Source organism: Hemiscyllium ocellatum, chromosome 47 (genome assembly GCF_020745735.1).
Source record: "Hemiscyllium ocellatum isolate sHemOce1 chromosome 47, sHemOce1.pat.X.cur, whole genome shotgun sequence".
Classification (NCBI taxonomy): domain Eukaryota; kingdom Metazoa; phylum Chordata; class Chondrichthyes; order Orectolobiformes; family Hemiscylliidae; genus Hemiscyllium; species Hemiscyllium ocellatum.
In genome coordinates this window covers 3,678,910-3,706,824 of record NC_083447.1, presented here as the reverse complement: position 1 = coordinate 3,706,824, position 27,915 = coordinate 3,678,910, and the positions used below count along the sequence as shown (strand labels likewise).

At 47.7% G+C, this 27,915-nt stretch overlaps 1 protein-coding gene across 4 annotated transcripts in view; it reads right to left on the bottom strand.

Annotated features, from left to right (window-relative positions):
• ccdc9 (coiled-coil domain containing 9) overlaps positions 1–24,656 on the bottom strand; it is a 49,077-nt gene extending 24,421 nt beyond the window's left edge. The window contains exons 1-7 of one of the 4 annotated variants that reach the window (XM_060855961.1): positions 24,595–24,656; positions 15,207–15,256; positions 12,871–12,981; positions 11,998–12,141; positions 10,921–11,256; positions 5,671–5,754; positions 183–356 (exon numbers count right to left, since the gene is read on the bottom strand). In XM_060855961.1, the coding sequence (XP_060711944.1) occupies positions 183–356; positions 5,671–5,754; positions 10,921–11,256; positions 11,998–12,141; positions 12,871–12,981; positions 15,207–15,209 (852 nt within the window). In that variant the 5' untranslated portion in view covers positions 15,210–15,256; positions 24,595–24,656. Of the gene's footprint in view, positions 1–182; positions 357–5,670; positions 5,755–10,920; positions 11,257–11,997; positions 12,142–12,870; positions 12,982–15,206; positions 15,257–24,377; positions 24,492–24,574 lie in introns of those variants that run through there. The other 3 variants (XM_060855962.1, XM_060855960.1, XM_060855964.1) reach the window with 3 other exon arrangements.
• Between the last annotated feature and the right edge of the window lie 3,259 nt (positions 24,657–27,915).

Genomic DNA, 27,915 nt, shown 5'->3' with positions numbered 1-27,915 from the left:
GTCTGCTTTGCCATTCAGTATGACCATTGCTAACTCAATACCACATTCCAGCTTTATCCCAGTTTCCCTTGCTGGCTTTAACGTCACTGTAATCAGGGACATATTTGCTGGCTGCTTCTGCTTGAGTGACAAGATGAAGGAGTCTCACGGAGAGTTTCCAGGCGCTGCCTATACTGGCCTACCTGCCATTCCTTGTCCCCGCGATCCAATCCGGTCTTCACCTTGTCAAAGTCAGGACCTCCCCAATTCCGGACATGCCGCCGGCTGCCATCTTTACGGTCACAGTCAGGGAGGGATCCCAAACGCCGCGGGTCATCCAGAAAGTTCCGCACCGGGTTTTTCTCACCAGATCCGTCCTTGAAAGATGAACCAGGGTCCCTCTTTTAGTTCAAAACGCCATAATTTTATAAAAACCAAGCCAAACCTCACCTTATCCAGTATCGGCATAAGAAAACTTAATTTGCCAACCACAACTCAGTGACAGTGGGTCAGTCCTGATGGTGCATAGCAAAATCTGCATTGATATTCCCATGGAAGGGACAACAAATTCAAAAACTCTTGATTTGCTTACGAATAGATGCATTGCAGCAAATCCCCAAAGGGTCCTAAGACAGTACCTCCCAAACCCATCCCTCAACCATCCAAAGGATACATGGGAACACCACTTGCAAGCTCCACTCTGAGTGACTTGCTATCCTAACTTGGCAATGTATCTCTGTTCATTGCGCAGTTAAAACGGCACCTGTCCTTAGATACCTTGAGGACACCAAAGGTGAGCTACGTGGTCATCTTTAGACGAGACTGGTTAAAGGAAAGTCAAAATATTCATTCCTTAAGGTTAGTCATGGACTGCTTTCATTGTGTTGGCCTCCATCCCCAAACTTATTCAGGTCAAAACCTCGTCTGACTCTTCAGTTTAGTTCCGCACTCCCACAGCACATGCATACGCACGCACTGAGTCCCAACCCTGCCAACCAACAGAGGCTGGGAGGAAGTGAGGACTGCAGATCACAGTCGAAAAGTGTGGTGTTGGAAAAGCACAGCTGGTCAGGCAGCATCTGTGGAGCAGGAGAATCAACGTTTCAGGCATAAGCTCTTCATCAGGAATCAGGGCTTATGCCTGAAATATCGATTCTCCTGCTCCTCGGATGCTACTTGACCTGCTGTGCTTTTCCAGCAACACACTCTCTATTCAGCAGAGGCTATTAACTAAAGAGCTCATCCACGTGGAGGACAACTCCTTAAACACAGCTGGGTATTTGTTAGTAAAGAGTTGAGGTTTTCTCTCAGGAGATGGCTCATGAATACACAGGATGTCAGCAACCTAGGACAGCAGGTGTATTAACAAGCCAGAGGAGAGACAGTGCTCGGTTCCACCCGGCTAATCAAAGCTGCCTGACATAGACTCAAAGCATTAACTCTTGGTTGGAGTAGAGTTTCACCAGCTCATCAATACTGTACTGACCAGCCTCTGTGAGCCAAAACCAAAAAAGACCCACCCCCAACCCTTTTTAATCAAAATCAGGTTAGGCCATTCAGCCCCTCGACACCTTCCTATCAATTAGACACAAGGTGGTCTGTCTCACAGTTCCACTTAGCCACCCAAGTTCGCTATCACTCGCTAATCAAATAAAAATCTCCCTGTTGACAGTTGCAGTTAACCCCAAAATCCCTTCAGGGAGCAGGGGGAAAGAGACGCTAAACTACTCCTCCCCTTCAGTGGAAGATTAATCCACAACACCGCACTGAGCTGACTTTTAAAGGTGATAGCTGAAAATGTGTTGCTGGTTAAAGCACAGCAGGTTAGGCAGCATCCAAGGAATAGGAAATTCAACATTTCGGGCATAAGCCCTTCATCAGGAATGAGGAGAGTGTGCCAAGCAGGCTAAGATAAAAGGTAAGGAGGAGGGACTTGGGGGAGGGGCGATGGAGATGTGATAGGTGGAAGGAGGTCAAGGTGAGGGTGATAGGCCGGAGTGGGGTGGGGGCGGAGAGGTCAGGTAGAAGATTGCAGGTTAGGAGGGCGGTGCTGAGTTGAGGGAACCGACTGAGACAAGGTGGGGGGAGGGGAAATGAGGAAACTGGAGAAATCTGAGTTCATTCCTTGTGGTTGGAGGGTTCCCAGGCGGAAGATGAGGCGCTCCTCCTCCAGCCGTCGTGTTGTTATGTTCTGCCGGTGGAGGAGTCCAAGGACCTGCATGTCCTCGGTGGAGTGGGAGGGAGAGTTAAAAAATGAGGTCTGCAGATGCTGGAGATCACAGCTGCAAATGTGTTGCTGTTCAAAGCACAGCAGGTTAGGCAGCATCTCAGGAATAGAGAATTCGACGTTTCGAGCATAAGCTCTTGTTCCTGATGAAGGGCTTATGCTCGAAACGTCGAATTCTCTATTCCTGAGATGCTGCCTAACCTGCTGTGGGAGGGAGAGTTAAAGTGTTGAGCCACGGGGTGGTTGAATAGTTCATCAACTTTACTAACACCTTCCATCCCGACCTCAAATTCACCTGGACTGTCTCAGACTCCTCCCTCCCCTTCCTAGACCTTTCCATTTCTATCTCGGGCGACCGACTCAACACAGACATCTACTATAAACCGACTGACTCCCGAAGATTTTAAAGGTGATACCTCAACGTCTGTAGGGTAAAAACAATGACTGCAGATGCTGGAAACCAGATTCTGGATTAATGGTGTTGGAAGAGCACAGCAGGTCAGGCAGCATCCAACGAGCAGCGAAGGGCTTTTGCCCTCAACGTCTGGACAGAGGAAGCAGTTTCTTTGTAGCAATGCCATTGTTTGTAATTTTATCATTTTGGACACTTCAACCTTCAAAGCTCAAGGCAGTATAGAATTCCTACAGCATGAAAGCAGGTCATTCGGCCCATTGAGTCCACACTGACTCTCTGAAGAGCATCCCACCCAAACCCCAACCCACGCCCCCACGCCCCCGCCCCCCCCCCCCCCCCCACCCTATCCCGTGCAGGTTAGATGGATTGGCCATGCTAAATTGCCCCGTAGTGTCCAGGGATGTGCAGATTAGGTGGATTAGCCATGGGAAATGCAGAGTTGCAGGGATAGGATAGGGGGATGATTGTAGGTGGGAATTGCTTCAGAGAGTCGATGTGGACTTGTTGGGTTGAATAGCCTGCTTCCACACCGCAGAGAATTTATGATTCTATTACCAATTTAAACTAGCTTGCACGAGGAATGATGGGTCAAATGTCCTCTTGTACTGATTGAACCCTGTGTTGGATTTCCACCCATCACTTCAGACTCGCCTTCATTCTTTGTTTAATCTACAATAACGTTACTTTTTCATCACTAGGAAGTGTCTTTGGTTGCAAATCCTATCAGATCGCTTGGAGCAGCAGTTAGAGGCAATGAGGAATTTACAAGAGCCAGTGGGTTTGATGGATGGCAGTTATAGAAAGGGAGATGGGTTAACTCAAGGGGTGGGCAGGTAGTGCAGGAGTATCCTGTGGCTATCCCCATTTCAAACAAGTACGCTGTTTTGGAAAATGCAGGGGGTGATGGACTCTCAGAGGAACGCAGCACGACCAGCCAAGTTTCTGGTATCAAGACTGGTTCTAAATGTAATGAGGGGAACGTTGAGTTCCAAATGATCAATTGTGTTAGGGGATTCTCTAATCTGAGGCACAGACAGATGTTTCTGTGGCCAGCAGCAAAAAATCAGAATGGCGTGTTGCCTCCCTGGTGCCAGGATCAAGGATGTCTCAGAGAGGGTGCAGAATGTTCTCAAGGGGGAGAGGGACCAGCAGATCATTGTACACATTGGAACTAACTACATAAGGAGGGAAAAGGATGAGATTCTGAAGCGAGATTACAGAGAGTTAGGCAGGAATTTAAAAAGGAGATCCTCGAGAGTAGTAATATTTGGATTACTAACGGTGCTAAGAGCTAATGAGGGTAGGAATAGGAGGATAGAGCAGATGAACGTGTGGCTGAGGAGCTGGCACAGGGGAGAAGGATTCACATTTTTGGATCATTGGAAACTGTTCTGGGGTAAAAGTGACCTGTACAAGGAGGACAGATTGCACCTGAATTGGAAGGGGACTAATATACTGGCAGGGAGATTTGCTAGAGCTGCTCGGGATGATTTAAACTAGGAAGGCTTTTTTTTGGTGTGCGGGGTGGGGGATTAGTGGAGACCCAGGAAGATAGTGAGGAAAGAGATCAATCCAAGATGGTACAGTTGGTAAAAGGAGTGAGTCAGGCAGTCCAGGCCAGCAGGGACAAAGCAGAGAACAAGGTAGGACTGAAAAATTTAACTGTATTTATTTCAATGCAAGGGGCCTAACAGGGAAGGCAGATGAACTCAGGGCATGGTTAGGAACATGGGACTGGGATATCACAGCAATTACAGAAACATGGCTCAGGGGATGGGCAGGACTGGCAGCTGAATGTTCCAGGATACAAATGCTACAGGAAGGACAGAAAGGGAGGGGGATGCAAGAGAGGGTGGGAGTGGCTTTTTTGATAAGGGTTAGCATTATTGCTGTACTTAGGGAGGATATCCCTGGGAATACATCCAGGGAAGCTATTTAGGTGGAACTGAGAAATAAGGAAAGGATGAACGCCTTATTGGGATTGTATTATAGACTCTCTAATAGTCAGAGGGAAATTGAGAAACAAACTTGTAAGGAGATCTCAAGTTATCTGTAAGAATAATAGAGTGGTTATGGTAGGGGATTTTAACTTTCCAAATGTAGACTGGGACTGCCATAGTGTTAAGGGTTTAGATGGAGAGGAATTTGTTAAGTGTGTACAAGAAAATTTTCTGATTCAGTATGTGGTTGTACTTACTAGAGAAGGTACAAAACTTGACCTACTCTTAGGAAATAAGGCAGGGCAGGTGACTGAGGTGTCACTGGGGCCAGTGAACATAATTCTATTAGATTTAAAATAGTGATGGAAAAGATAAACTTTAACTTTTAGATCTGATCTAAATTGGAGGAAGGCAAAGTGTGACAGTAGTAGACAAAAGCTGATTGGGCGCAGATGTTTGCAGGTAAAGGGACGGCTGGAAAATGGGAAGCCTTCAGAAATCAGCTAACAAGAATCCAGAGACAATATATTCCTGTTAGGGTGAAAGGAAAGGCTGGTAGGTGTAGGAAATGCTGTATGACTAGAGAAATTGAGGACTCGGTTAAGGAACAGAAGGAAGCATATGTCAGGTATGGACAGGAGAAATCGAGTGAATCCTTAGAAGAGTGTAAAGGCAGTAGGAGTATACCTAACAGAGAAATCAGGAGGGCAAAAAGGGGACATGAGGAACCTAAGGGGCAATGTTTTCAAACAGAGGGTGGTGCATGAATGGGATGAGCTGCCAGAGGAAGGGGTGGAGGCTGGTACAATTACAACATTTAAAAGGCATCTGGCTGGGTATATAAATGGGAAGGGTTTAAGAGGGATATGGACCAACTGCTAGGAAATGGGGCAGATTAGGTTAGGATATCTGGTCAGCATGAAGGGTGTGTTTCTGTGCTGTACAGCTCTGATTCCATGACTCTATACCCTAAACAAACTTTAGTTACTGATTTTGGAAAGGATTGAACAAGCAAGAGCCTCAGCACATCCCTCCAGAATTCTGGCCTCTAGACACAACCCAAACGGAAACTGGAAGATTAAGTGACAAACTCACTCTCGTTAACTCACCATCTGGCTCCTTTCGTATTCGGCGATCTTCTCCATTTCTTCGTTCATTTTCTCAATGTTCTGTCTTCGCTTTTCTTCCCATTCCTGTAAAAGCAGAGACAACCTTGACATCTCAGCTAATTCCGCCTCGCAACCTCACACCCCAGAGGCACCATCCTCCATCATTACCATAGCGAGGGTTACAATGTTTTTTGTTCACCCACCCACGGGAGCTGGCCATCATCGGCTAGGCCAGCATTTATTACCTCTAAGCAAGAAGCTTGCATTCCAAGTGCTGGTAAGAGTCAACCATATTGTTGTGGGTCTGGAGTCACGTGCAGGCCAGTCTGGGTAAGGGCAACAGATTTCCCTCCAAACAAATGAACCAGATAGAGTTTTACAACAACGTAGCTTTTCATAACAAATTTTATTGATTCCAAAGTTCACCATCTATCACAGTGGGATTTGAACTCCCGTCTGATAAACTATGTTGCCAGTCAGGTGACCTTCTGCCTGTGTCCCAAAGAACAAAAAAAAGCAACAAACCCGATCAACAAAACTGTTAAGATCCGGTAGAGACTGGATTGCAACTCGTTCTGATGCCCTGACCCAGAGAAGCTGCTAAAACCCAAACATTGGGCAAGTGACCTCATTGAGAGGTGCAGGCTGGATAGCAACAAGGATCAGTTAGTCATACTCAGACTGGCGTTGGTCATCATGTTGCCAGTATTGGCAACCAACAGGACCACATCCAAACCAAGGCGCGCGCGCGCGCGCGCACACACACACACACACACACACACACACACACACACACACACACACACACACACACACACACACACACACAGTTTGTTTCCCTCCAGATAAAAAGCAGCTTCAGCAAAGGCACTATCCTAGCACCTCCCAGTCCTTCCTCCACCCCTCACCCCCCAATAGGGGTTACCTGTGGGATGGGGGTGGGCAGGGGCCTGTGACAGCAAGACAAGAGTGGGTGAAGGAGCCGTGAAAGTTCCAGGGGGTTGGGGGGGGGGGGGGGGGTTGTTGATGTGTTAAATCCACAGAGGATTTAAGTAACATGCACCTTCCTTTCCACCTGGGTTTGCAGGTCAGGAATCAGGCCACAAGGGAGGCAACACATACTCCTCATAAATAGGTCGAGGTTTTAGAGGGGGCCATGCTGCTGTTAGTACCGCTGCCTCAGAACTGCAGCCTGAAAGATTTGATTTGTGACCCACAGTCTGGGTTATCCTGTCCTCTCTTTCCAGATGCAATGTAGTTTAAGCAATTTAAATGCATCAATTCCAACACTGAAGGAAACAGCAAGTCCTAAGAGTTCCAACAAGGAATTTTAAACAGAAAAGGGATGAGGGTTAAAGCAGAACATGCTGGAGAAAAATCCATGATGCGGAGGAGCCGGTGTTGGACTGGAGTGGACAAAAGTTAGACACAACACCAGGTTATAGTCCAACAAGTTTCTTAAAACAAGTTTCTTGTGTGATTTTTAACTTTGGAGAAAAATCAACAGGGGATAACAGAACTAGAGGACAGAGTTCACACTCTGAAGCTGTTGACTTCAATATGGAGTCCTAGAGGCTGTTAAATACCTACACAGAAAAGGAGAAGGGTGTTTGAGCTTCAATGGAACCTTCCAGCATGTCCATCTCTCCAAATGAGGGAGATACTGGACTCAGCAGGTGTGTTTCTCTCTCCACAAATGCTGCCAGACCTGCTTAATTTCTCTAGCACTGTTTTCTTTTTTATTTCAGGTTTCCAGCAGGATTTTGCTTTTCTTTTAGGGAGGAGAGAATGTGTGAACCCTCGCCACGAATGCATCACGAAGCCCTTTCCCCAGTGCCAATCAATAGAAGGTGCACTTTCACTCTTGTTATTTTAGAACTGATTTTCCCCTCCCAAGCCTTTGGGAGGTCCCAGTTCACTGCAAAAAGTAGCAAATTAATCTCCAGCGAATTCTTACCTTCCTTCGCAAGACAGCAATGTTAAGACATGTCAGGTGTCAGTTTCAGTCAAGGTTTTGTAACAGATTCAAAACCAGAAACCTTTTCTACTGAAAGAGAGGGACTGTACCCGAGGGAATAACAGGCACGAGATTTATTGCAGGAGGCAACTGTGTGAGGTAAGATCTAGAACCTGGCTGGTTTTAAATGGTTTCCTGATCACTGATAGATGTCACACAGGCATCTGACAATCATAAACACAATCTTACATCTGTGTCCATCCTGTCTTGAGGTGCAGTGGCAGTGCCCCTGCCTCTAGGCCAGCAAGTCAGGGTTCAAGTGTCATCTGTGCTGGAAGTGCCACAATATCTTTGATCAAAGTAACTACCCCTGGGTCTGCGGGAGTCAGAGGAACAGAACAAAAGTTCTTGGCAAAAGAACCAGTGGTTTATAATATTCAGGAACACACTGCCTGAGAGTAACTTAAGGATATCATGTTAATGAGAAGGTAAAGTTACTGTAGTCTTAGCTGAGCCTATGCTGCACAGTCGTTAAAGAGCAGAGAGCTGGATAAATGGTGGTGGTTTAACTTGGGGGTCACCACGCCTCAAGCGAAGAGAGAGGTTGAGATGAACAGTCCCTCATGGTACTGTCAGCTGACACGGGGATTGAATCCATGCTGCTGACATCAATCTGGCTTCTCCATCAACTGACTGACGAACCCCTGTAATTGATCATGGCCTAACAATCGATTGTCAGTCAGGGATTGTTCAACTCTATGGGCTACTTAAAACAGTAAAACACATCACAAGTTCAGAAGCATATAGTACACCAACTGATTTCTGCGTGCGCTTGCAAACCCTCAAAATGACTAACTTCATTGATTTCAGATAATTTGCAACGGAAAAGGAGCGTGACATGAGATAAATAAGCCTTTTCACCCTGCGTAGTTAGGTTGTAGGACACACTGCCCAGAAATGTGGTGGGGGCAGGTTCAATTGAGGCATTTAAGAGGAGAATTCGATGGTTATTTAATATCAAGGCACATGGGACTAAAAGCAAGAGACCGGTACCAGGTAATGATGCTAATCTGTGAAACCAGTACAGACATGATGGCCCAATGGCCTCCTTCAGTTGATGTAACATATGCATCTTAACTGGTGATGGGTTTTACTGTTTTAAATGCACCAGCCCACAGGGACAAACAATCCTTGACCAATAACTGATTATCCTTAACACGGGTTAGTTAGCTCAGTTGGCAGTATGGCTGCTGTGTGATGCCAACAATGTGGGTTCAATTCCCATGTCGGTTGATGTCACTGTGTCTCCTTCTCAACCTCTCCCCTCACCGGAGGTGCGGTGACCCACAGGTTAAATCACCACCATTTGTCCATTTCTCTCACCCTACTGATTGGTAAGACCATAGCAACTTCACCTTATTGTTAAAATGAGACCGCACTGAAAGTTACTCTCAGGCAGTGTGTCCCTGATTATTATAACCCACTGGTCTTTTGCCAAGAACATTAATTCCGTTCTCCTAATGGGCCAAATGGCCTCCTTCTGTGTTATAAGGCTTCAGTGAACTGGTCTCCAGAGTCTCAACATTACACCCAAAGCACATATAGCACTGCTAAAAGGTGAACTCTCTTAACAGCAAGGTTAACAGCAAAGGGAAATGCGAAAACATTGAACAGAAAAAACACATGCAGGGTTCTGGAGAAAGAGCCAGGGAGTGGTACTAATTGAACTGCACTTTCAAAGTGGCAGCACAAACATGATGGGCTTTAATTGCTTCCTCCTGTGTCCTATCATTCTGTCTTTCGCAAACAATTGGCCAAAATTTATGATTCTGTGTAAGAACATTAAAAAAAAAGAGGGTTTGTGAACAGAAATAAATGAGTTGCATGGTTCATTATCATGTATAATTCAAGATAATAGAATGAGAGAATTGTGACAAAGCAGATGGAGGCCATTCAGCCCATCTTGCCTGCACCACAGAGTCATAGAGATATTCAGCACAGAAACAGACCCTTCGGTCCAACTCGTCCATACTGACCAAATGTCCCAACCCAATCTAGTCTCATCTGCCAGCACCCGGCCCATATCCCTCCAAACCCTTCCTATTCATATACCCATCTAGATGCCTTTTAAATGTTGCAATTGTACCAGCCTCCACCACATCCTCTGGCAGCTCATTCCACACATGCACCCGGTGTGAAAAAGTTGCCCCTTAAGTCTCTTTTATATCTTTCCCCTCTCACCCTAAACCTCTAGTTCTGGACTTCCCCACCCCAGGGAAGAGACTTTGTCTATTTACCCTATCCATGCCCCTCATGACTTTATAAACCTCTATAAGGTCACCCCTCAGCCTCCGATGCTCCAGGGAAAACAGCCCCAGCCTGTTCAACCTTTCCCTATAGCTCAAATAACCAAGCACCATTACTTCGTGCCCATCCCTGCTGTCTCCCCTTATCCAGTTTTGAACCGGATTTGTAATCGCGAGCAGTGCCTGCCAACCATTCCACTGTCTCGTGAAATACAGTTCGAGAAGATGGTTAACTTGATATTGTCTATGCTGACACAGATCATGGAGGGACTTTCCTACAGTAAAGATGTTGAATCGCTATCACTCCTTCATCAGAACATAGGATTAAGGAAGTCAGGAGAGACCGCACGCTGATCAGAAATGTCAGCATGGGGCAGTTGGCGCGAGCAGTTTAAGAGCAGGGAGGTGTTGCTGAAACTGTCTACAAAGTTGGTTTGTCCCCAGCTTGAGTATTGTGTGCAGTTATGGAATTCACATGACAAGAGGGATGTGAAGGCACTGGAGAGGGTAGAGAGAAGATTTAGCAGGATGTTGCCTTGGGCTGGGGGTGGGAATCAGTTATGGGAGATTGGACAGACTGGAGTGGTCTTCCTTGGAGAGAGGAGATTGAGAAGAGACAGGATTGAGATGAAAAAAATTGTAGGTAAAGTAGACAGGAAGAAAGGTTTCACCTTGATGGAGGGTTCAATGCCCAGGGGTGGGAGGGAGGGCATCAATTTAAGGTAAGCATCAGGAGGTTTTGGTGGGATGTGAGGAAAGACATCCAGCCAGAGGCTGGTGGTGAACTGCCTGTGAGGGTGGGAGAGGCACGAACCCACATGACGTTGTAGAAATATTTAGGTATGGACCAAGTGCTGGAAAATGGGAGTAGAACAGTCTGCTTTTGACGGATGCAGACTCAATGAGCTGAAGGGCCTCTCTGCGTTGGCTCTATCTTATCCCTTTTGTGTGCATTTTTCAGTTAAACCCCTTCCCAGCCTCACCCACCTTGACTCGCCTCTCCTGCTGTGAAGCAGTACCCAATCCCCGGCCTCCTCCGTCAGGTCCACCTCCTCCCGCTCGGCCTCTTCTGGCACGGCCACCCCGCTCTCCCCGGCTCAGTCTCTCTCCAGCCGGGCTCACGTGTCCGCTGACGTTGCGGGGGCTCCTGTTCGGGTGATCCCCCCACGTCATCCTGTCCGTTCTGCTCCCTGGGGAGCGCTGGTGGCCATCCCAGTCCTCAGCCTCCTGCCTGGGGCCTGACGTCCATGACCTTCTCCCGTGAGGTTCCAGGGATCCCCGGGAAGAGCTCGCCGTCTTCCTATTGCTCACCGACCGCTTCTCCTGCGAGCAAGAGGAGAGAAAACAATTCAACATCAGTGCCCAGCAAAAGGGTATTTTTCGGGAACACGGGCACAGGATTGGGTTGGGAGCTCGAGGGATCATGTCTGCATTGAATCTTCAACACAACAGCTCCTCACTCACGATGCCAACGCAACGCTGCCAGCGCTGAGGGAGCAAGGTAACGGTGACCCAGGCTCAAGTTCCACAACACCAGATGGAATTAAGAGCCTAATGATGACCATGAATCTATTGCTAACACGAGGATGATGGTTTCAATAACCTGTTCCTGCTGCTGTAGGTTCTCTGCTTCTGATCGTGAAGTTGCTGTGAATCTAATTATTTCCTCTGCTCCATTGTTTGGAGTTTACACAGATAGCGTGTGACTGCAGACCCACAGCAATGGAGTTTACACTTAACTGCCCTCTGGACTATTAGGGATGGGCAATAAATGCTGACCTAGCTAGTGACACCCTCATAGAGATGTACAGCATGGAAACAGACCCTTCGGTCCAACCCGCCCATGCTGACCAGATATCCCAACCCAATCTAGTCCCACCTGCCAGCACCCGGCCCATATCCCTCCAAACCCTTCCTATTCATATACCCATCCAAATGCCTCTTAAATGTTGTAATTGTACCAGCCTCCACTACTTCCTCTGGCAGCTCATTCCACACACGTACCACCCTCTTGAGTGAAAAAGTTGCCCCTTCGGTCTCAGTAAATAAAAAACAAACACTCACAGCTGGTGATTTACTCAGGTCAGCGATGTCCATCACAATCTCCTTGCCCCCCCACTTGCGCTCATGTTCTGCCTCGTGTTTCTGTTTCCGACTGGTCACAGAGACCCCGTCCTCTTCTGCCTTTTTCCGATCTTCTTCAATTTCCTGTTTCCAAAACAAAAAAAATCCAAATTTTTAAAAAAGAACCTGAACTGTCCAAGAAAACAAAATTCGAGAAAAATATCTACCGCTGAGAGGAACATTTGTAACTTTTCTGGAGCTCAGACATTGTTGTCTCTCTGTGTGAGATGCTCCGAGGTGGGGTGGGTGGGTTTGGGGGGGCGGGGGGGGAGGGGGGGAGCAAGTGACAACGAATGAGAACCCATGTCCCTGACCAGCCTCTGCTCGCCACTGTACCTACCCCCACACACCTCAAACCCCACCCCTATTCTGCAGCCCCCAACTACCCACCGCCAACCCTCCTAACCCCTCTATTATCTTTGGGGGCTGCCGCAAATTGTCCCACTTTGGGCTTGGGCTAGGAGAATGAGTGGCCTGGTGGGGCTTTGCAGGTTGCTGTCCAACAGCTCACATTTGGGAGGTTGGGTGGTGGGAGAGTAAAGGATCCATCTCCCACGTGGTGTCAAGAGATTGGCTGAGGGTAGGGTCAGAGTTGAAAAGGATTGGCATTCATGATGGTGCAACTTGATGAGATTGGCCAGGGAGTGGGGTGCAACTGGCCAAACTGATTGGGATTTGGGGTCTGGGGGACGGAGACAGGGTAACTTGATGACCGGGGTTGGGGGGAGCTTGGCTGTGACGCATCGCAAATTGAAAACTCCCCAAAGTGGTTCCCAGGACCCCAGTTCCCACCCCGGCACATCAACTCTTCACCTGATGTCTCTTCATCAGCGCCTGGTTCTTCTTTCGCAGAGCTTCAATTCTCCGGTCCAGCTCCGCATCCTTCTCCTCCCGTGTTTTTAAATCAGGATCGATGGTCATCGACTGAAAGGGAAGGGGTGGAAACGTCAGCAACAGTCACATCGCACCTCAATGTTGTAACTCATCCCAGGACACATCAAAGACAAACTGACCAAGATGGTGACATGGAGAGGGTTGGGTCTCTCAGTGGGTCTTGAGGGGATCAGGAACAGAATTCCAGAACTCAGGGCCCAGGTATCTGAAGGAACAGTCTGCCCTTGGGGAGGGAATACTCAAGGACATGGAGTGAAAGCAGTGCAGAGATCTCAGAGGGTCGCTGGGCTGGAGAAGGTTACAGAGATGGGAAGACATCACTAAGGGATTAATAAAACAAGGGAACTTTTAAATCAAAGCACTCAGACTGAAAGTGACCAAAGTTGAGGAAGGGCAGAGATTTCCTACAGGTGGAATGGTAAAGTTATCATAGTTCCAGAGGACCATAGGGCAGCTCTCTCATTAGACAGGGAGAGAGACAGCACAAGAGAGAGAGAGAGACAGACAGACAGACAGACAGACAGACAGAGAGACAGACACAACACGAGAGAGAGAGAGAGAGACAACGCAAGAGAGAGCGAAGACAGCACACGACAGACAGCATGGGAGAGAAAACAGATGGAATTTAACCTGTTTGGGGCAGGGGGTGTCACTGTGCCTCAGGCGAGGGTGGGGGTGGTGGGGGTGAGGGTTGAGAAGGAGAGTCCTTCATGGTCGATCTTCGCCGGGGTGGGAATCAAATCCACGCTGCTAGTGACATTCTATCACAAACCAGCCGTCCAGCCAAATGAGCAGCACAAGATTGGAAGAAATTGGGGACGGAGACAGAGAGAGAGACAGAGAGAGAGAGACAAAGCCAGTGAACAGGATTGATGAGTATTTTGATTTCAGGATATAGTCGGACAATGTAAAAATGACAAAGCAGCAAGATTATAGGTCAAAAGCCTTTACATTGGGGTTAACAGGTCTCAGGGGTCAGCTACTGAAACTAAAAGTGTGTCAGGAGCAGGTGGGGGCGTGGAGGTGGGTTTTCAGCTGTTTTTGTAATAGGCATCTAGGAAGTACTCTTACTAACCAATCCATGATGGGAATGTCACTCAGAGCACGGGAACCAACATGAGGACCTCAGGCTGAGACAGCAACAGAGACATGTCCTCAGCAAAAACCCCAAACATGTTAAAATATAGCCAGAGGGAGCCTTCTGAATGGTAGCCATTAGGCCCTGCTGTGTCCCAGCCAGGTGGACCCACCCTCAACAGCACTGGGATAAGACCATAAGACATAGGAGCAGAAATTAGGCCATTCGGCCCATTCAATCATGACTGATAGTTTCTTGAGTATTAAGGGTTACAGGGCGAAGGCAGGTGAATGGGGTTGAGAAACCTATCTTAAATATACTTAATGACCTGGCCTCCACAGCCTTCAGTGGCAGGGAATTCCAGAGATTCACCATTCTCTGGCTGAAGAAGTTTCTCCTTATCTCTGTTCTTAAAGGTCTTCCCTTTACTCTAATGTCCTTGTCTCTCCTACAAATAGAAACACCTTCCCAACATCCACTCTGTCCAGGCCGTTCGGTATTCTGGGAGTCTGCGTAACCGAGTGGAGTAAATCCCAGTCAGACACCAGCTTCAATTCACCATTAGTGTATTTTGATGGTCGCTCGGTTGGCCCCTCCATCGGCCATGAGCAAGCCCACCTCTGGGGGAGAAAAAGGGCCAGAATTTCCCAGAGGGAGGGAAGAGCTGGTGAACCAGCCAATACTGGCAAACTGGTGCCCGTCCACCTGCATTCACATTCCCCGAACGGGGGGAAATCGTGCTCAAAGTTTTTGGCTTACTCCACTGGGTGTTCCAGTGCCACACCGATCTCATCCTGGTCTCGAATGCCTGAGCGGATCTTGAGTGGTTATCAAGTCCTCCTCAGACAACCAACCAAGTCTGCTGTTTCTGGGTTAGTCAAGGAACACAGTCCGCTGGGATTCACAGCCCCTGCCACCAGCAGGTCATCTCTGCTCAAAATAAAATGCACACAATCTTCAAACTGGCCAAATCGCTGACCAACATTTGTCATCACAGGGGAGGGATTAGAAGAATTGTGTGTGTGTGTGTGTGTGTGTGTCTGTGTGTGTGTGTCGGAAATCAAAAACTTGCAAACAAGATCAATTTGAACAGGAGACAGACAAAGTTAAGGCACTGATTCAAAGGTAAAGCTGGGGCGACTTTAGTTTTATACTGGGTTATATCCTGGGCACTTACCATCACGGCTTGCTGTGTGTCGGTAATAACTCTGAGCTCACTTTAAACCCCTGCAGAATATGGAAAGAGAATTGAGAAATTTATAGAGTTTTAATAACAGTGAAAAGGAGCTGAGTTTGTGCAGTCAAGAGCAAAACAGATTGTTCAACTTGTGAGACTGTGATAAGTTTGTTGGTGTCCTGCTGAGCTGAGAGGGAGAGGGAGCAGCTGAGGGAGATATTAAACAGGCTCACACCGTGAGTGAGATCACACATTCTAAAAAAACGGCACTGCGCCCCCAAGAGTTTGGCAGTGTTCCCGATTTGTTCCACTCTGACGTTCACTCAACTCAGCCACCACGATGATAGACTGGTCTCGTTGCTCCCAGATTAGTGAGGAATTCTGTCGTAGGGATTCAGGAAAACATATGTTTACGATCAGACTGAGGTCATCTGAAGTGCTCTCTAGTGAGAGCCACATTGTTTAGGTAAAACGTCATTTGGACAAGGATGAGCAGAAACTACAGATCCATATGGAAAGGGATTTCTGTGCATCAAGCAAGTCCAGTGAGAATTTTCTCCCAGCATTGACAATCTATGAATACAACACTTGGAAAGGGTTGAAGAGTGTGGTGCTGGAAAAGCGCAGCCAGTCAGGCAACATCCGAGGAGCAGGAGAGTCAACTTCATCAGGAAGAGCTTACGCTTGAAACGTCAGCTCTCCTGCTCCTCGGATGCTGCCCGACTGGCTGCGCTTTTCCAGCACCACACTCTTCAACGCTGATCTCCAACACTTGGAAAGGAACAAAGGTTAGGGCTGAGGGGAATGGGGCTAATGGGATTCTTTTTAAAATTATTTGTATGTGGGAAGCAGGAGTCACTGGCAAGGTGGTTATTTCTTCCCGGTCTGGGGTTTGTTAGGCCACTCCAGATACCAGCATCACTGTGGGCCTGCAGTCACATGTAGGCCAGACCAGGTAGATTTCCTTCCCTCAAAAGGCACCAGTTGAGGTTTTAATGACATTTGACAAGGATCGCCATTTGACAATGCACATGCTTTGCCTCGAACCTTAGTATCATAGGCTCCCTACTGTGCAGTGAGAGAGACCATTTGGCCTATCGAATCTGTACCAACTCTCTGAAGAGCATCCCCACCCAGACCCAGCACGCTACCCCATCCCTGTAACCCTGCATTCCCCATGGTTGATCCACCTAACCTTCACATCCCTACACACCATGGGGCAATTTCCCATGGCCAATCCACCCCAACCTGCACATCTTTGGACTGTGGGAGGAAACCGGAGCACCCAGAGAAAACCCACACAGAAACGGGGAGAATGTGCAAACTCCACACAGACTGAGGGTGGAATCAAACTTGGGTCCCAGGCGCTGTGAGGCAGCAGTGCTAACCACTCAGTCAAAACGGGAGATATTTTTGAATTAAAATTTGACCATCTGTCTTGGTTGGATCTGAACCCATATGACCAGTCCAGTGACATGACCATGATGTCACTTCCTCTCCACAGCAGCCTGAAAGAGGCTAGCACAGGAAGGAATGGGCTGAATGGTCACTTTCTGTGATCTCGGGTGAGTCTGCTTTATCAGTGGGCTCTTTCAACGCACGGGACATTTGGTTAAAATGATGTTCTCCAGATTCACGAAGAGACTGGTTGCTCTTGGCAACGGATATTATTTTGTCTTTTTAAAGCAATGGCACTGGCTCTCGCTATAACTGAAGCTTTCAACATTAAACAAATGCAGCTGCTGGTCTTTGGATTCATCCATCAACATATCAAAGCATTTAATCAAACAGTAAATTAAACAATGTCTTTAGTGGATACTAACAGGAAATAGGGATGGTCAAAGCATTAATTTTACATTTGTACAGTTCACTTGCTGTACTGAATAAGAATCTAATATATTTATCCACAATTCATACAAAAATGAGACTTTCTTCATGTAATGAATTCGATCATCCAAATTTAGATTAGATTAGATTACTTACAGCGTGGAAACAGGCCCTTCGGCCCAACAAGTCCACACCGACCCGCCAAAGCGCAACCCACCCATACCCCCACATTTACCCCTTTTACCTAACACTACGGGCAATTTAGCATGGCCAATTCACCTGACCCGCACATCTTTGGACTGTGGGAGGAAACCGGAGCACCCGGAGGAAACCCACACAGACACGGGGAGAACGTGCAAACTCCACACAGTCAGTTGCCTGAGTCGGGAATTGAACCCGAATCTCTGGCGCTGTGAGGCAGCAGTGCTAACCACTGTGCCACCGTGCCGTCCACTTTTTTTTGCTCTCCCCACCCCCCCTCATTGCTTCACTTGTGCTCCCATTCACACCTCAGCCCTATGTTCACAGACTGGCACCTACACCTCAATATTAAACTTCCCATCCATCTTTTCAAATCCCTCAGTGGTCCTGCTGCTCCTCATCATTAATGTCCTCCTACTCTTCAACCCTCCGAGATCGCTGTGCTCCACTATTTCCAGCCTCTTGCACATCCGGGATTTTAACCGCTCCACTACTGCCTTTAGCTGCCTGGGGCTGCCTCTCCTTACAGCTGTCTCCTCCCCTCTCTATCTCGAAGATGTTCCTTGAAACCCCACTCTTAGATGAAGCATTTGGTCACCTTTCCGCAGACAATGTGAAATTTACGATTTGTAATCACTCCTGCCAGCTGTTATTTAGGATTAGATTAGATTCGATTCCCTACAGTGTGGAAACAGGCCGTTCAGCCCAACAAGTCCACACCGACCCTCCGAAGAGTAACCCACTCAGACCCATTCCCCTACATTTACCTCTGACTAATCCACCTAACACTATGGGCAATCTAGCACGGCCAATTCACCTGGCCTGCACATCTTTGGACTGTGGGAGGAAACCGGAGCACCCGGAGGAAACCCACGCAGACATGGGGAGAATGTGCAAACTCCACACAAACAGTCGCCTGAGGTGGGAATTGAACCTGGGTCTCTGGCGCTGTGAGGCAGCAGTGCTAACCACTGAGCCACCGTGCCACCCTTATAATTTGGTAAAAGACATTATATAATAAGAATGGTCCCAGGAATGAAATGCTTAACATACGAGGAACTTCTGGGGACTCTGGGTCTACCCTCGATGGAGTTTAGGGAGATGAGGGGGGATCTAATTGAAACTTTCAGAATACTGAACGGCCTGGACACAGGAGACGTTGGGAAGGTGTTTCCATTGGTAGGAGAGACCAGGACCCGAGGGCACAGCTTTAGAGTAAAGGGAAGACCTTTTGGAACGGAGATAAGGAGAAACTTCTTCAGCCAGAGAGTCGGGAATCTATGGAATTCATTGCCACAGAAGGCTGTGGGGGCCGGGTCACTGAGTATATTTAAGATGGAGATAGAAATGCTCTTGAATATCAAAGGGATCAAGGATTACTGGGAGAAAGCAGGAGAATGAGGATGAGAAACTTATCAGCCATGATTGAATGGTGGATAGGATCCAATGGGCTGAATGGTCTAATTTCTGCTCCTATGTCTTATGGTCTTATAAATGCAGGTGGTTGCTGTGGTATGTCCAGCTGACCGTGTCAATAACTTCTCTCGAACGAGAAGCACCATGGAACTGTTTAACGAACAGGGCATCGAGGCCAGTGAATTGGGACTATTCCTGCTACCAGACCCCAGGGCCAGCTTCCCAGCTGAACCTGCTGGGAAGACCAGGATTGGGAAAGGGATGAATGCAGGGATTGCCTGTGGGCGGCAGACAGGCAGTCAGCAGTCTGCACCTACGAGGAAAGATTGGTTCGACGGGGCTTGTATTCACTCGAGTTCAGGAGGATGAGAGGGAATCTAATTGGAACACAAAACATAAAATTCTAACAGGGCGGGACAGACCGGATGCAGGGAGAATGATGCTCTGGTTGGGGGAGTCTACAAACACAGCAGCAGCACAGTGGCTTAGCGGGTAGGACTGCTGCCTCACAGTACTGGGGTCTCAGGTTCTATTTCACTCTCCGGGAGGAGATTACACATTCTCCCAGTGTTGGTGTGGGTTTCCTCCTACTGTCCAAAGATATGCATGTTGGGGTGGACTGGCCGTGCTAAACTGCCCCATAGTGTGCTGTCTAGGTGGGTTAGCCATGTGGAGTTACGGGAACAGGGAGGGAGAGATGCTGTTTGGAGGGTCAGTGTGGACTTGATGGGCCTGCTTCCACACTGCAGGAATTCTACAAAAAAAAGCTGACAGTCTTAGGGAAATTTAGGACTGAGATGAAGGGAAAAAAGTCTTTGAACATTTAGAATTCTCTGCCACAGAGAACTTTGAGCATGGATCAGTACTTGGGACTATGATGTTGTGGCCATAACGGAGATGTGGGTTTCACAGGGGCAGGAATGGTTGTTAGACGTTCCAGGATTTATAACTTTTAAAAAGAACAGGGTGGGTGGAAAAAGAAGAGGGAGATGTAGCATTGTTAATCAGAGAGTGGATCACAGCTACAGGAACAAAGGTTTAGAGGAAAGTATGTCTACTGAGTCAGTATGGGTGGAAGTTAGGAACAGCAAGGGAGCAGCCACCACATTGGGGGTTTTCTACAGACCCCAAATAGCAGTAGGGAGATTGATGAACTCATAGGTCAGCAGATTTTAGAAAAATGCAGGTGTAGCAGGGTTATTGTTATGGGTGACTTCAACTTTCCCAATATTTACTGGAACCTCCTTAGTGCTGATGGCTTGGATGGTGCAGTTTTTGTCAGGTGTGTTCAGGAGAGTTTCCTTACTCAGCATGTAGACAGGCCGATGGGGGGAAGAGGCCATTTTGGATTTGGCGCTTGGCAATGAGCCAGGACAGGTGTCAGCTCTCACGGTGGGGAAACACTTTGGTGACAGTGATCATAACTGCCTCACATTTACCATTGCCTTGGAGAGTGAAAGGATCAGTTACCATCGGAAGATATTTATTGGGGAAAAGGAAATTATGACGCAGTCAGTCAGGAGTTGGGAAGTACAGATTGGGAACAATTGTTCCACAGAAAGGACACAACAAACATGGAGACTGTTTAAGGAGCAGTTGTTGCGAGTGATGCACAAATTTGTTCCTCTGAGAAAGGTAAGAAGGGGTAAGATTAAGGAGCCTTGGATGACAAGAACAGAGGAGCTTCTCGTCAAAAGGAAGAAGGCAGCTTACGTAAGGTGGAGGTGGCAAGAATCTAGCACAGCTTTACAGGATTACAGGCTTACTGGAAAGGAGCTCAGAAATGGACTGAGGAGAGCCAGGAGGGGGCACAAAAAAGGCTTGGCAAGAAGGATTAGGGAGAACCCAAAGGTATTTTACTCACATGTGAGGAATAAGAGAATGATCAGGGAGAAGGCGGGACCAATCAGGGATAGCGGAGGGAACTTGTGTGCGCAGTCTGAGCAGATAGGGAAAGCCCTAAATGAGTTATTTGCTTTGATTTTCACCAAGGAAAGGGTCCTTGTTGTGAATGAGAACTTTGAGGAGCTGGGAAACAGGCTTGAACAGATTAGGATTGATGAAGTTGATGTGCTGGAAAGTTTGGAAAACATTAAGATTGATACGTGCCCAGGGTAAGACCAGATGTATCCGAGGCTGCTCCGGGAAGCGAGAAAGGAGGTCGCTAAACCGCTGGCGAAGGTCATTGCCTCCTCACTCTCCACGGAAGTTGTACCAGAGGATTGGCGGGAGGCGAATGTCGTTCCTCTTTTCAAGATCGGGAATAGGGAAATCCCTGGCAATTACAGACCAGTCAGTCTTACATCTGTGGTCAGCAAAGCTTTGGCAAGAATTCTGCATGATATAATTTATGACTATTTGGAAAAGCATAGCACGATTAAAGACAGTCAGCATGGCTTTGTGAGGGGCAGGTCATGCCTCACAAATCTTATTGAGCTCTTTGAGGAGGTGACGAGACAGGCTGATAAAGGTCAATCAGCGGATGCGGTGTACATGGATATCAGCAAGGCATTTGATAAGGTTCCCCACGGTAGGCTCATTCATAAAGTCAGGAGGTATGGGATACAGGGAGATTTGGCTATCTGGATTCAGAATGGGCTGGCTGACAGAAGGCAGAGAGTGGTTGTAGATGGAAAGTATTCTGCCTGGAGGTCAGTGGTGAGTGTGTCCCACAGGGCTGTGCTCTTTGTAGTTTTTATAAATGACTTGGATGAGGTGGATGAGTAGCGGGTTAGTGAGTTTGCCAATGACACAAAGGTTGGAGGTGCCATTGATAGTATCGAGGGCTACTGCAGGCTGCAGCGCGACATTGACAGGATGCAGAGCTGGGCTGAGAAATGGCAGATGGAGTTCAACCTGGATAAATGCGAAGTGATGCATTTTGGAAGGTTGAACTTGAATACTGAATATAGGGTTAAAGACAGGATTCTTGGCAGTGTGGAGGAACAGAGGGATCTTGGTGTTCAAGTGCACAGATCCCTCAAAGTTGCCACTGAAGTGGATAGGGTTGTTAAGAAAGCATATGGTATGTTGGCTTTCATTTACAGGGGGATCAGGTTTAAGAGCCACGAGGTTTTGCTGCAGCTCTACAAAATCCTGGTGAGACCATACTTGGAATATTGTGTCCAGTTCTGGTTGCCCTGTTATAGGAAAGATACAGAGGCTTTGGAGAGGGTACAAAGAAGGTTTACCAGGATGCTGCCTGGACCGGAGGGCTTATCTTACAAAGAGAGGTTGACTGAGCTTGGACTTTTCTCTGTGGAGAGGAGGAGGAAGAGAGGTGACCTGATCGAGGTGTACAAGGTAATGAGGCTTAGAGAGAGTCAATAACCAGAGACTTTTCCCCAGGGTAGGATTGACTGGCACAAGGGGTCATAGTTTTAAGGTGTTCAGAGGAAGGTATAAAGGAGATGTCAGAAAAAGGCTCTTTACACAGAGTTGTGAATGCATGGAATGCGTTCCCAGTGGTGGTGGTGGAAGCAGAGTCATTAGGGACATTTAAGCGACTGCTGGACATGCACTTGGACAGCAGTGAGTTGCGGGATGCGTAGATTAGGTTATTTTATTTTAGATTAGGAATAATGCTCAGCACACTATCGTGGGCCGAAGGGCCTGTTCTGTGCTGTACTTTTCTGTGTTCTAGAAGGCTGTGGACGCCAAGTCACTGAATATATTCAAGAAAAAGATGAATACACCTTTAGAATGTAAAGGTATCATTTAGAACGGGGATAAAGCAGGAAGGTTGCATTGAATCGAGGACAAGTCAGGATCATATTGAATGGGGATGCAGGTTCGAAGGGCCAAATGGCCTTCTTGTGTGCCTATTTCTACATTTTCTGGTGGGACTGGGGAGGGAGATTTCAATTCCTTCATACCTGGTAAGGTCAGAGTCTGATGAGAATCACACTGTCAGTGGGCCGAGTGATGTTAACAGCCTGGGATGGAGTATTTAGCCACTGAGCAGTAAGTGCAAAAGATGACATGGATTGCTGCTGAGATTTTACACCCCAACCCCACACTGCAAAACCCTGGGCAGGGGAGAAAATTAGAAAAATTAGGCTATCTTTTGTTTTAGACGTTGAATTCTTCCCACAAGGCATCTGCAAATGGTCTCCCTCACTCCCCAATTTTGTACTCCGAGGCAGCCAGAGCTGATCCAAAGCTCAGTAATCAATCGCACTGTCCCCTTACAAAATAACGGGAACAAAGTCAACTTAACCTCAAAACGCACAGTACTCGACAGAAATCTCAACCCAGGAGATTAGTGACATGACCTGCCTTGTCAGATCAGTCAAACACTCCAACTGTCTGGGATTATCCAGTCAGCATAACACTTCCCCCACCCCCAACCCAGTCTCTCATGTACAGATTGCTGAAGAGAATAAAACAAAACCACAGGTTAGACCACCTCATGCTTGAGAAACGGGCAACTGGCTGGGGTAGTCACAGAGTCATAGATGTACAGCACAGAAACAGACCCTACAGATGGACTCATCCATACTGACCAGATGTCCTAAATTAATTGGCCAGTACTTGGCCCATATCCCTCTAAGGAGGAGAAAGTGAGGACTGCAGATACTGAAGATCAGAGCTGAAAATATGTTGCTGGAAAAGCACAGCAGGTCAGGCAGCATCCAAGGAACAGGAGATTCGACGTTTCGGGCATGAGCCCTTCTTCAGGAACTCAAGGGCTTATACTCCTGTTCCTTGGATGCTGCCTGACCTGCTGCGCTTTTCCAGCAACACATTTTCAGCCCATATCCCTCTAACCTTTTCCTATTCATATACCAATCCAGGTGCTTTTTAAAAACAGCCTGACTAGAACCTGTCAAATAATGTTCCAGCTCACATGGTCATTCAGCTCAGCTGTCCCATGCTGGCTGTTTCTGTTCCATATGAGCCCCCCACCCCCCCCAATCACCAGATAATTCCAAAAGCCTCAGGAGCTGGAGTCTTTCACATTATTCACCTCCAGCACTGACAGGGAGGGGAGGAGGAGGAGATTTATAGCCTCCAGTTCTATCCCACCGGGCCCACCCAGCCCCAACCCTAATCCTAACCTCCCTATCACTGTCCCTCCACTGAAGTTTGTGGTGTGACTCACGTGGGATGGTGGAATCCGTCTGTTCAGAACACCCTTGTCTCATAGAACCCACCTCACTTTCCAACCCCCTACACAACACCCTCCCCCACACACCCCTTCCTTCCCCTTCGCTCCCTCTTTCCCCCTTCCCCAGCACTTTCCCCCATTCTCTCCCCCAACCTCAGCCCCCTCCCTCATTCCCCCCCCTCCTGCCCCAACCCCTGATGGGTTGGCTGGGGACAACTTGGGCAGATCTCCAATTCCCCACCCCAATATTTTGACACTTGCCAATAAAAAGGCAGAGGGAGGGAGGCCGAAAGGACAGGCCTATAGCTGCCTCTGGTGTACAATGCGTATCGATTCCCTGCAAAAAGCCCAGAGCAAAGCACTTTCTGTCTTAAAAAAGAGTTTGCCTTCTCTCCTTCCAGCCTCCCCCCCCAAATAACAACACGCCAACAGCCTCCCCCGCTCCAATGCAACTGGGAGCTTGCTGTCCTGAAGCTGGGAAGGATTCTGACTCAGAGGAAGGAGGTTCTGGCCTGGTACCTGCTGCTCCTTCCCATGCCCCTGAGCTGGGGAAGGGGGAAAGCAGCAGCTCAGGGTGCTCCCTCCCCACTCTCCCCTCCCTCTGCCCAAAGTCTCACCGTCTTCTCCCTCACTGCTGTCGGCTCCTGCACCAGGCCAGTGGCTAGATCCCAGCGCTGCCAAATCGTGCACCTCTCCCCTAAACAGACACAGACACACACTCACTAAGCTCCCACGTTTCCTGCCAAATACTGAGCACTCACTTCCCTTAAAGGGATCAGCTGTAACCAGGAGGTTTGCATAAAAAAAATTAAACCTCGGGCAATGAGGGCTGACCTCCTCCAAGTGTCACTCTGCCAGCTCTAAGCCATTTCCTTACAGTCCATCAAAAGGACTTCAATATCTGCAGCGAAGAGCTTTAAGCTGGCTGGTATAAAAGGGAAAATATCTTAAAGGCAAAGTCCTTGAATTGAATTTGTGCCTGCCCGGAAAATAATGTGCGATTAAAAACCCACAACAATTTGTCTTTCCCTTTGGAATGTTTTTCTGTCGGTTTGCAATTGATCTTTATTAATTAGTTCATGGAGAAAAGGCCGCTCACTGAGGATTTTTGTTTTCCCTCTTTCTGTTTTATGCAGTAGTTTTCGACACTTTCACTCTCAAAGGTGGGATGTGGCAAATCAGACCCCACTGCCCGGAACTTCATACAGTGTTTTACTTGGGAGGGTGAGCAAATTGTGACCTGCTCCTATCCCCACACACACACACACACATGGTTAAAGTGTGTGTCTGTGCAGGGGCTCTGCTATCAGACAATTGTCCTCTTCCTGACCTCTCCGCCCCCACCCCACTCCGGCCTATCACCCTCACCTTGACCTCCTTCCACCTATCCCACCTCCATCGCCCCTCCCCCTAGTCCCTCCTCCCTACCTTTTATCTTAGCCTGCTTGGCTCTCTCTCTCTTATTCCTGATGAAGGGCTTATGCTCGAAACGTCGAATTCTCTATTCCTGAGATGCTGCCTGGCCTGCTGTGCTTTGACCAGCAACACATTTGCAATTGTGCTTCAATCCCCTACCTCAAAGGAATCACAAAGATCTAAGAAGGGCTTATGCCCGAAACGTCGACTCTCCTGCTCCTTGGATGCTGCCTGACCTGCTGCGCTTTTCCAGCAACACATTTTCACCTCTGATCTCCAGCATCTGCAGACCTCACTTTCTCCTCGAATCACTAAGATCACCAAGGCTGACTCTCAGAGTGCAGGGCTGAAGGAAGACTGCTCAGTCGTGGGTACCATTCCTGCCCATTCTGGTGGGTGTTCAAAGATCCCCTGGCCACTGTTTCAAGAAGATCAGGGAGACTCTCCCCTGTAACCTGGTTCACATTCGTCAAGAGGCCATTCAGCCCATCGAGTCCCGCACCAACCATTTGAAGGGTGACACATTCTACATTTAGATTGGCCAGCCCACCTAACCTGCACATCTTTAGACTGTGGGACGGAACCAGAGCATTAAGAAAAACTGTTTATTCCTTATTTTTCCAATTAATGTTCAGAAGGACTACAACGTTAACTTTCAACTTTGTTTTTCTACTCATATTAAGAAAATGGTAATGCTCTGTTTTTAACTTTGTATCTCTATGTTAATACTTGTACCTAAGTTATGTACCGGGTAAAAACAATGACTGCAGATGCTGGAAACCAGATTCTAGACTAGAGTGGTGCTGGAAAAGCACAGCAGTTCAGGCAGCATCCGACGAGCAGTAAAATCAACGTTTCGGGCAAAAGCCCTTTGTCAGGATTCCTGATGAAGAGCCTTTGCCTGAAATGTCGATTTTTACTGCTCCTCTGATGCTGCCTGAACTGCTGTGCTTTTCCAGCACCACTCTAATCTAGAACTAAGTTTTGTACCATCAAACCTGCTCCACCAGGCAGTGAGATCGTGGCTGATCTGATAATCCTCAACTCAACTTTCCTGCCTTTTCCCATAATCCTTCCCTAATTCCCTCACCAATTAAGAATCTGTCTATCTCAGCCTTGAGTATACTTAATGACTCAACAGCCCTGTGCAGTAAAGAATTCCACAGACTCACAAAGTTCTGAGAGAAGAAATTTCTCATCTCCCTATCCTAAATGGACAGTCCCTGATTCTGAGGTTATGTCCTCTGGTCCTAGACTCTCTCAGTTGTGAGTTGAGAGTATGTAAGAGAGAAAGGGATTCAAAATCTATAGTTCCCTGGGCAGGCACAGAAATCACAAAAATTTCAATGCTACCCCCAAGCTGAACCCCATGGGTTCCCTAGACTCTCTGGTGCCAACTGTACCCCTTTGTCCCAGGCTCTGACCATACCATCTCTATAATGAGGCACTCCAGCTGAGATCGCTGGACAGTGACCGCTTTGGGAGTTCAGCAAAAATCTTTATTGATTTAATCTTGGCATTTAATTCCAGCCACCTCAAAGCACAGTCTTCCCAGTAGAGAAACCGCATAAGGTGGTTTGGTTAGACAGCACAATTTAACAATAGCTGCTGCAATTATGTAGTAGAGAGTCTCAAGGGGTGTTACAGGAACCTTATTAAATAAAATTAGAGCCTGAGCCACATCAGGAGGTATTAGGGCAGGGTGGCCAAAACAACATCTAGGTCAAAGGGGGAGATTTTAAGGGCTGTCTTAAAAGAGAAAAACAAGAGAGGAGGCGGGGGAAGAGATGTGGAAGGAGGCAATCTCAGAGCTTCAGGTCTGGGCTGTGACTGGTGGGCCCCTTAAATTTGGGGGATGCTGAACATGCCAGAATGAGAGGGGTGAAAATGTGTTGCTGGAAAAGCGCAGCAGGTCAGGCAGCATCCAAAGAGCAGGAGAATTGACGTTTCGGGCATGAGCCCTTCTTCAGGAATGGGTATAGAGATCTCGGCTGGTTACGGGAATGCAGGAAGTTGAGAGAGGCAAGGGGAGGAGTGAGGCCATGGAGGGATTTGTTAAGCAAGGATAAGAATTTTTCAATCAAAGTATTGCCCAACCATGAGCTGGCGGGGCCAGGAACAGAGGATGGGGGGAGAATGAGGGTGTGAAGGTGGTTAAAATGTGAATATTAAGACAAGGAGGGGTTGTTTTGGATGAGTTTAAACCTAGGGATGATGCAAGTTAGGGGGTGGGGGAGCAGCTGTGGTTATATTAGACTAGTGACACCTGGAGTGAAAGTGGGGATGAGGGTTTCAGCAGCAAATCAGCAGAATGGACAGGACAAGCCTCGCTCTTCACCCCACGAGCCAGGAAGGGAAGCTGAGAAGAATCAGGTGCTGATGAAGATGACACAGTTTGTGAACGGAACTGAACTGGCAACATGATATTGTCACAAAGTTTATTTGTCACTTTGGGGATACAATTACTGGAAACAACTGGGGGGAAGCAGATCTCATTGTGTGTAACGTACGACACAGAGTATCAGAGAGTTTGAACATCCAGGAGTGTGCTTTGGGGTAATTCCAGACAGAACAGCAGAGTAGCAAAATATGGGAGCAAATCATTCCTGATACATTGTGTCCTTCTGTTTTTACACTTGTGTTAAGGAATTTGGCTGGACAGGCGGATTCACGTAGTAAGTGATATTAAACTGTAAAGGTCAGATTGTCGGTCTACAATAGGAGGAGGAAAACCAACAA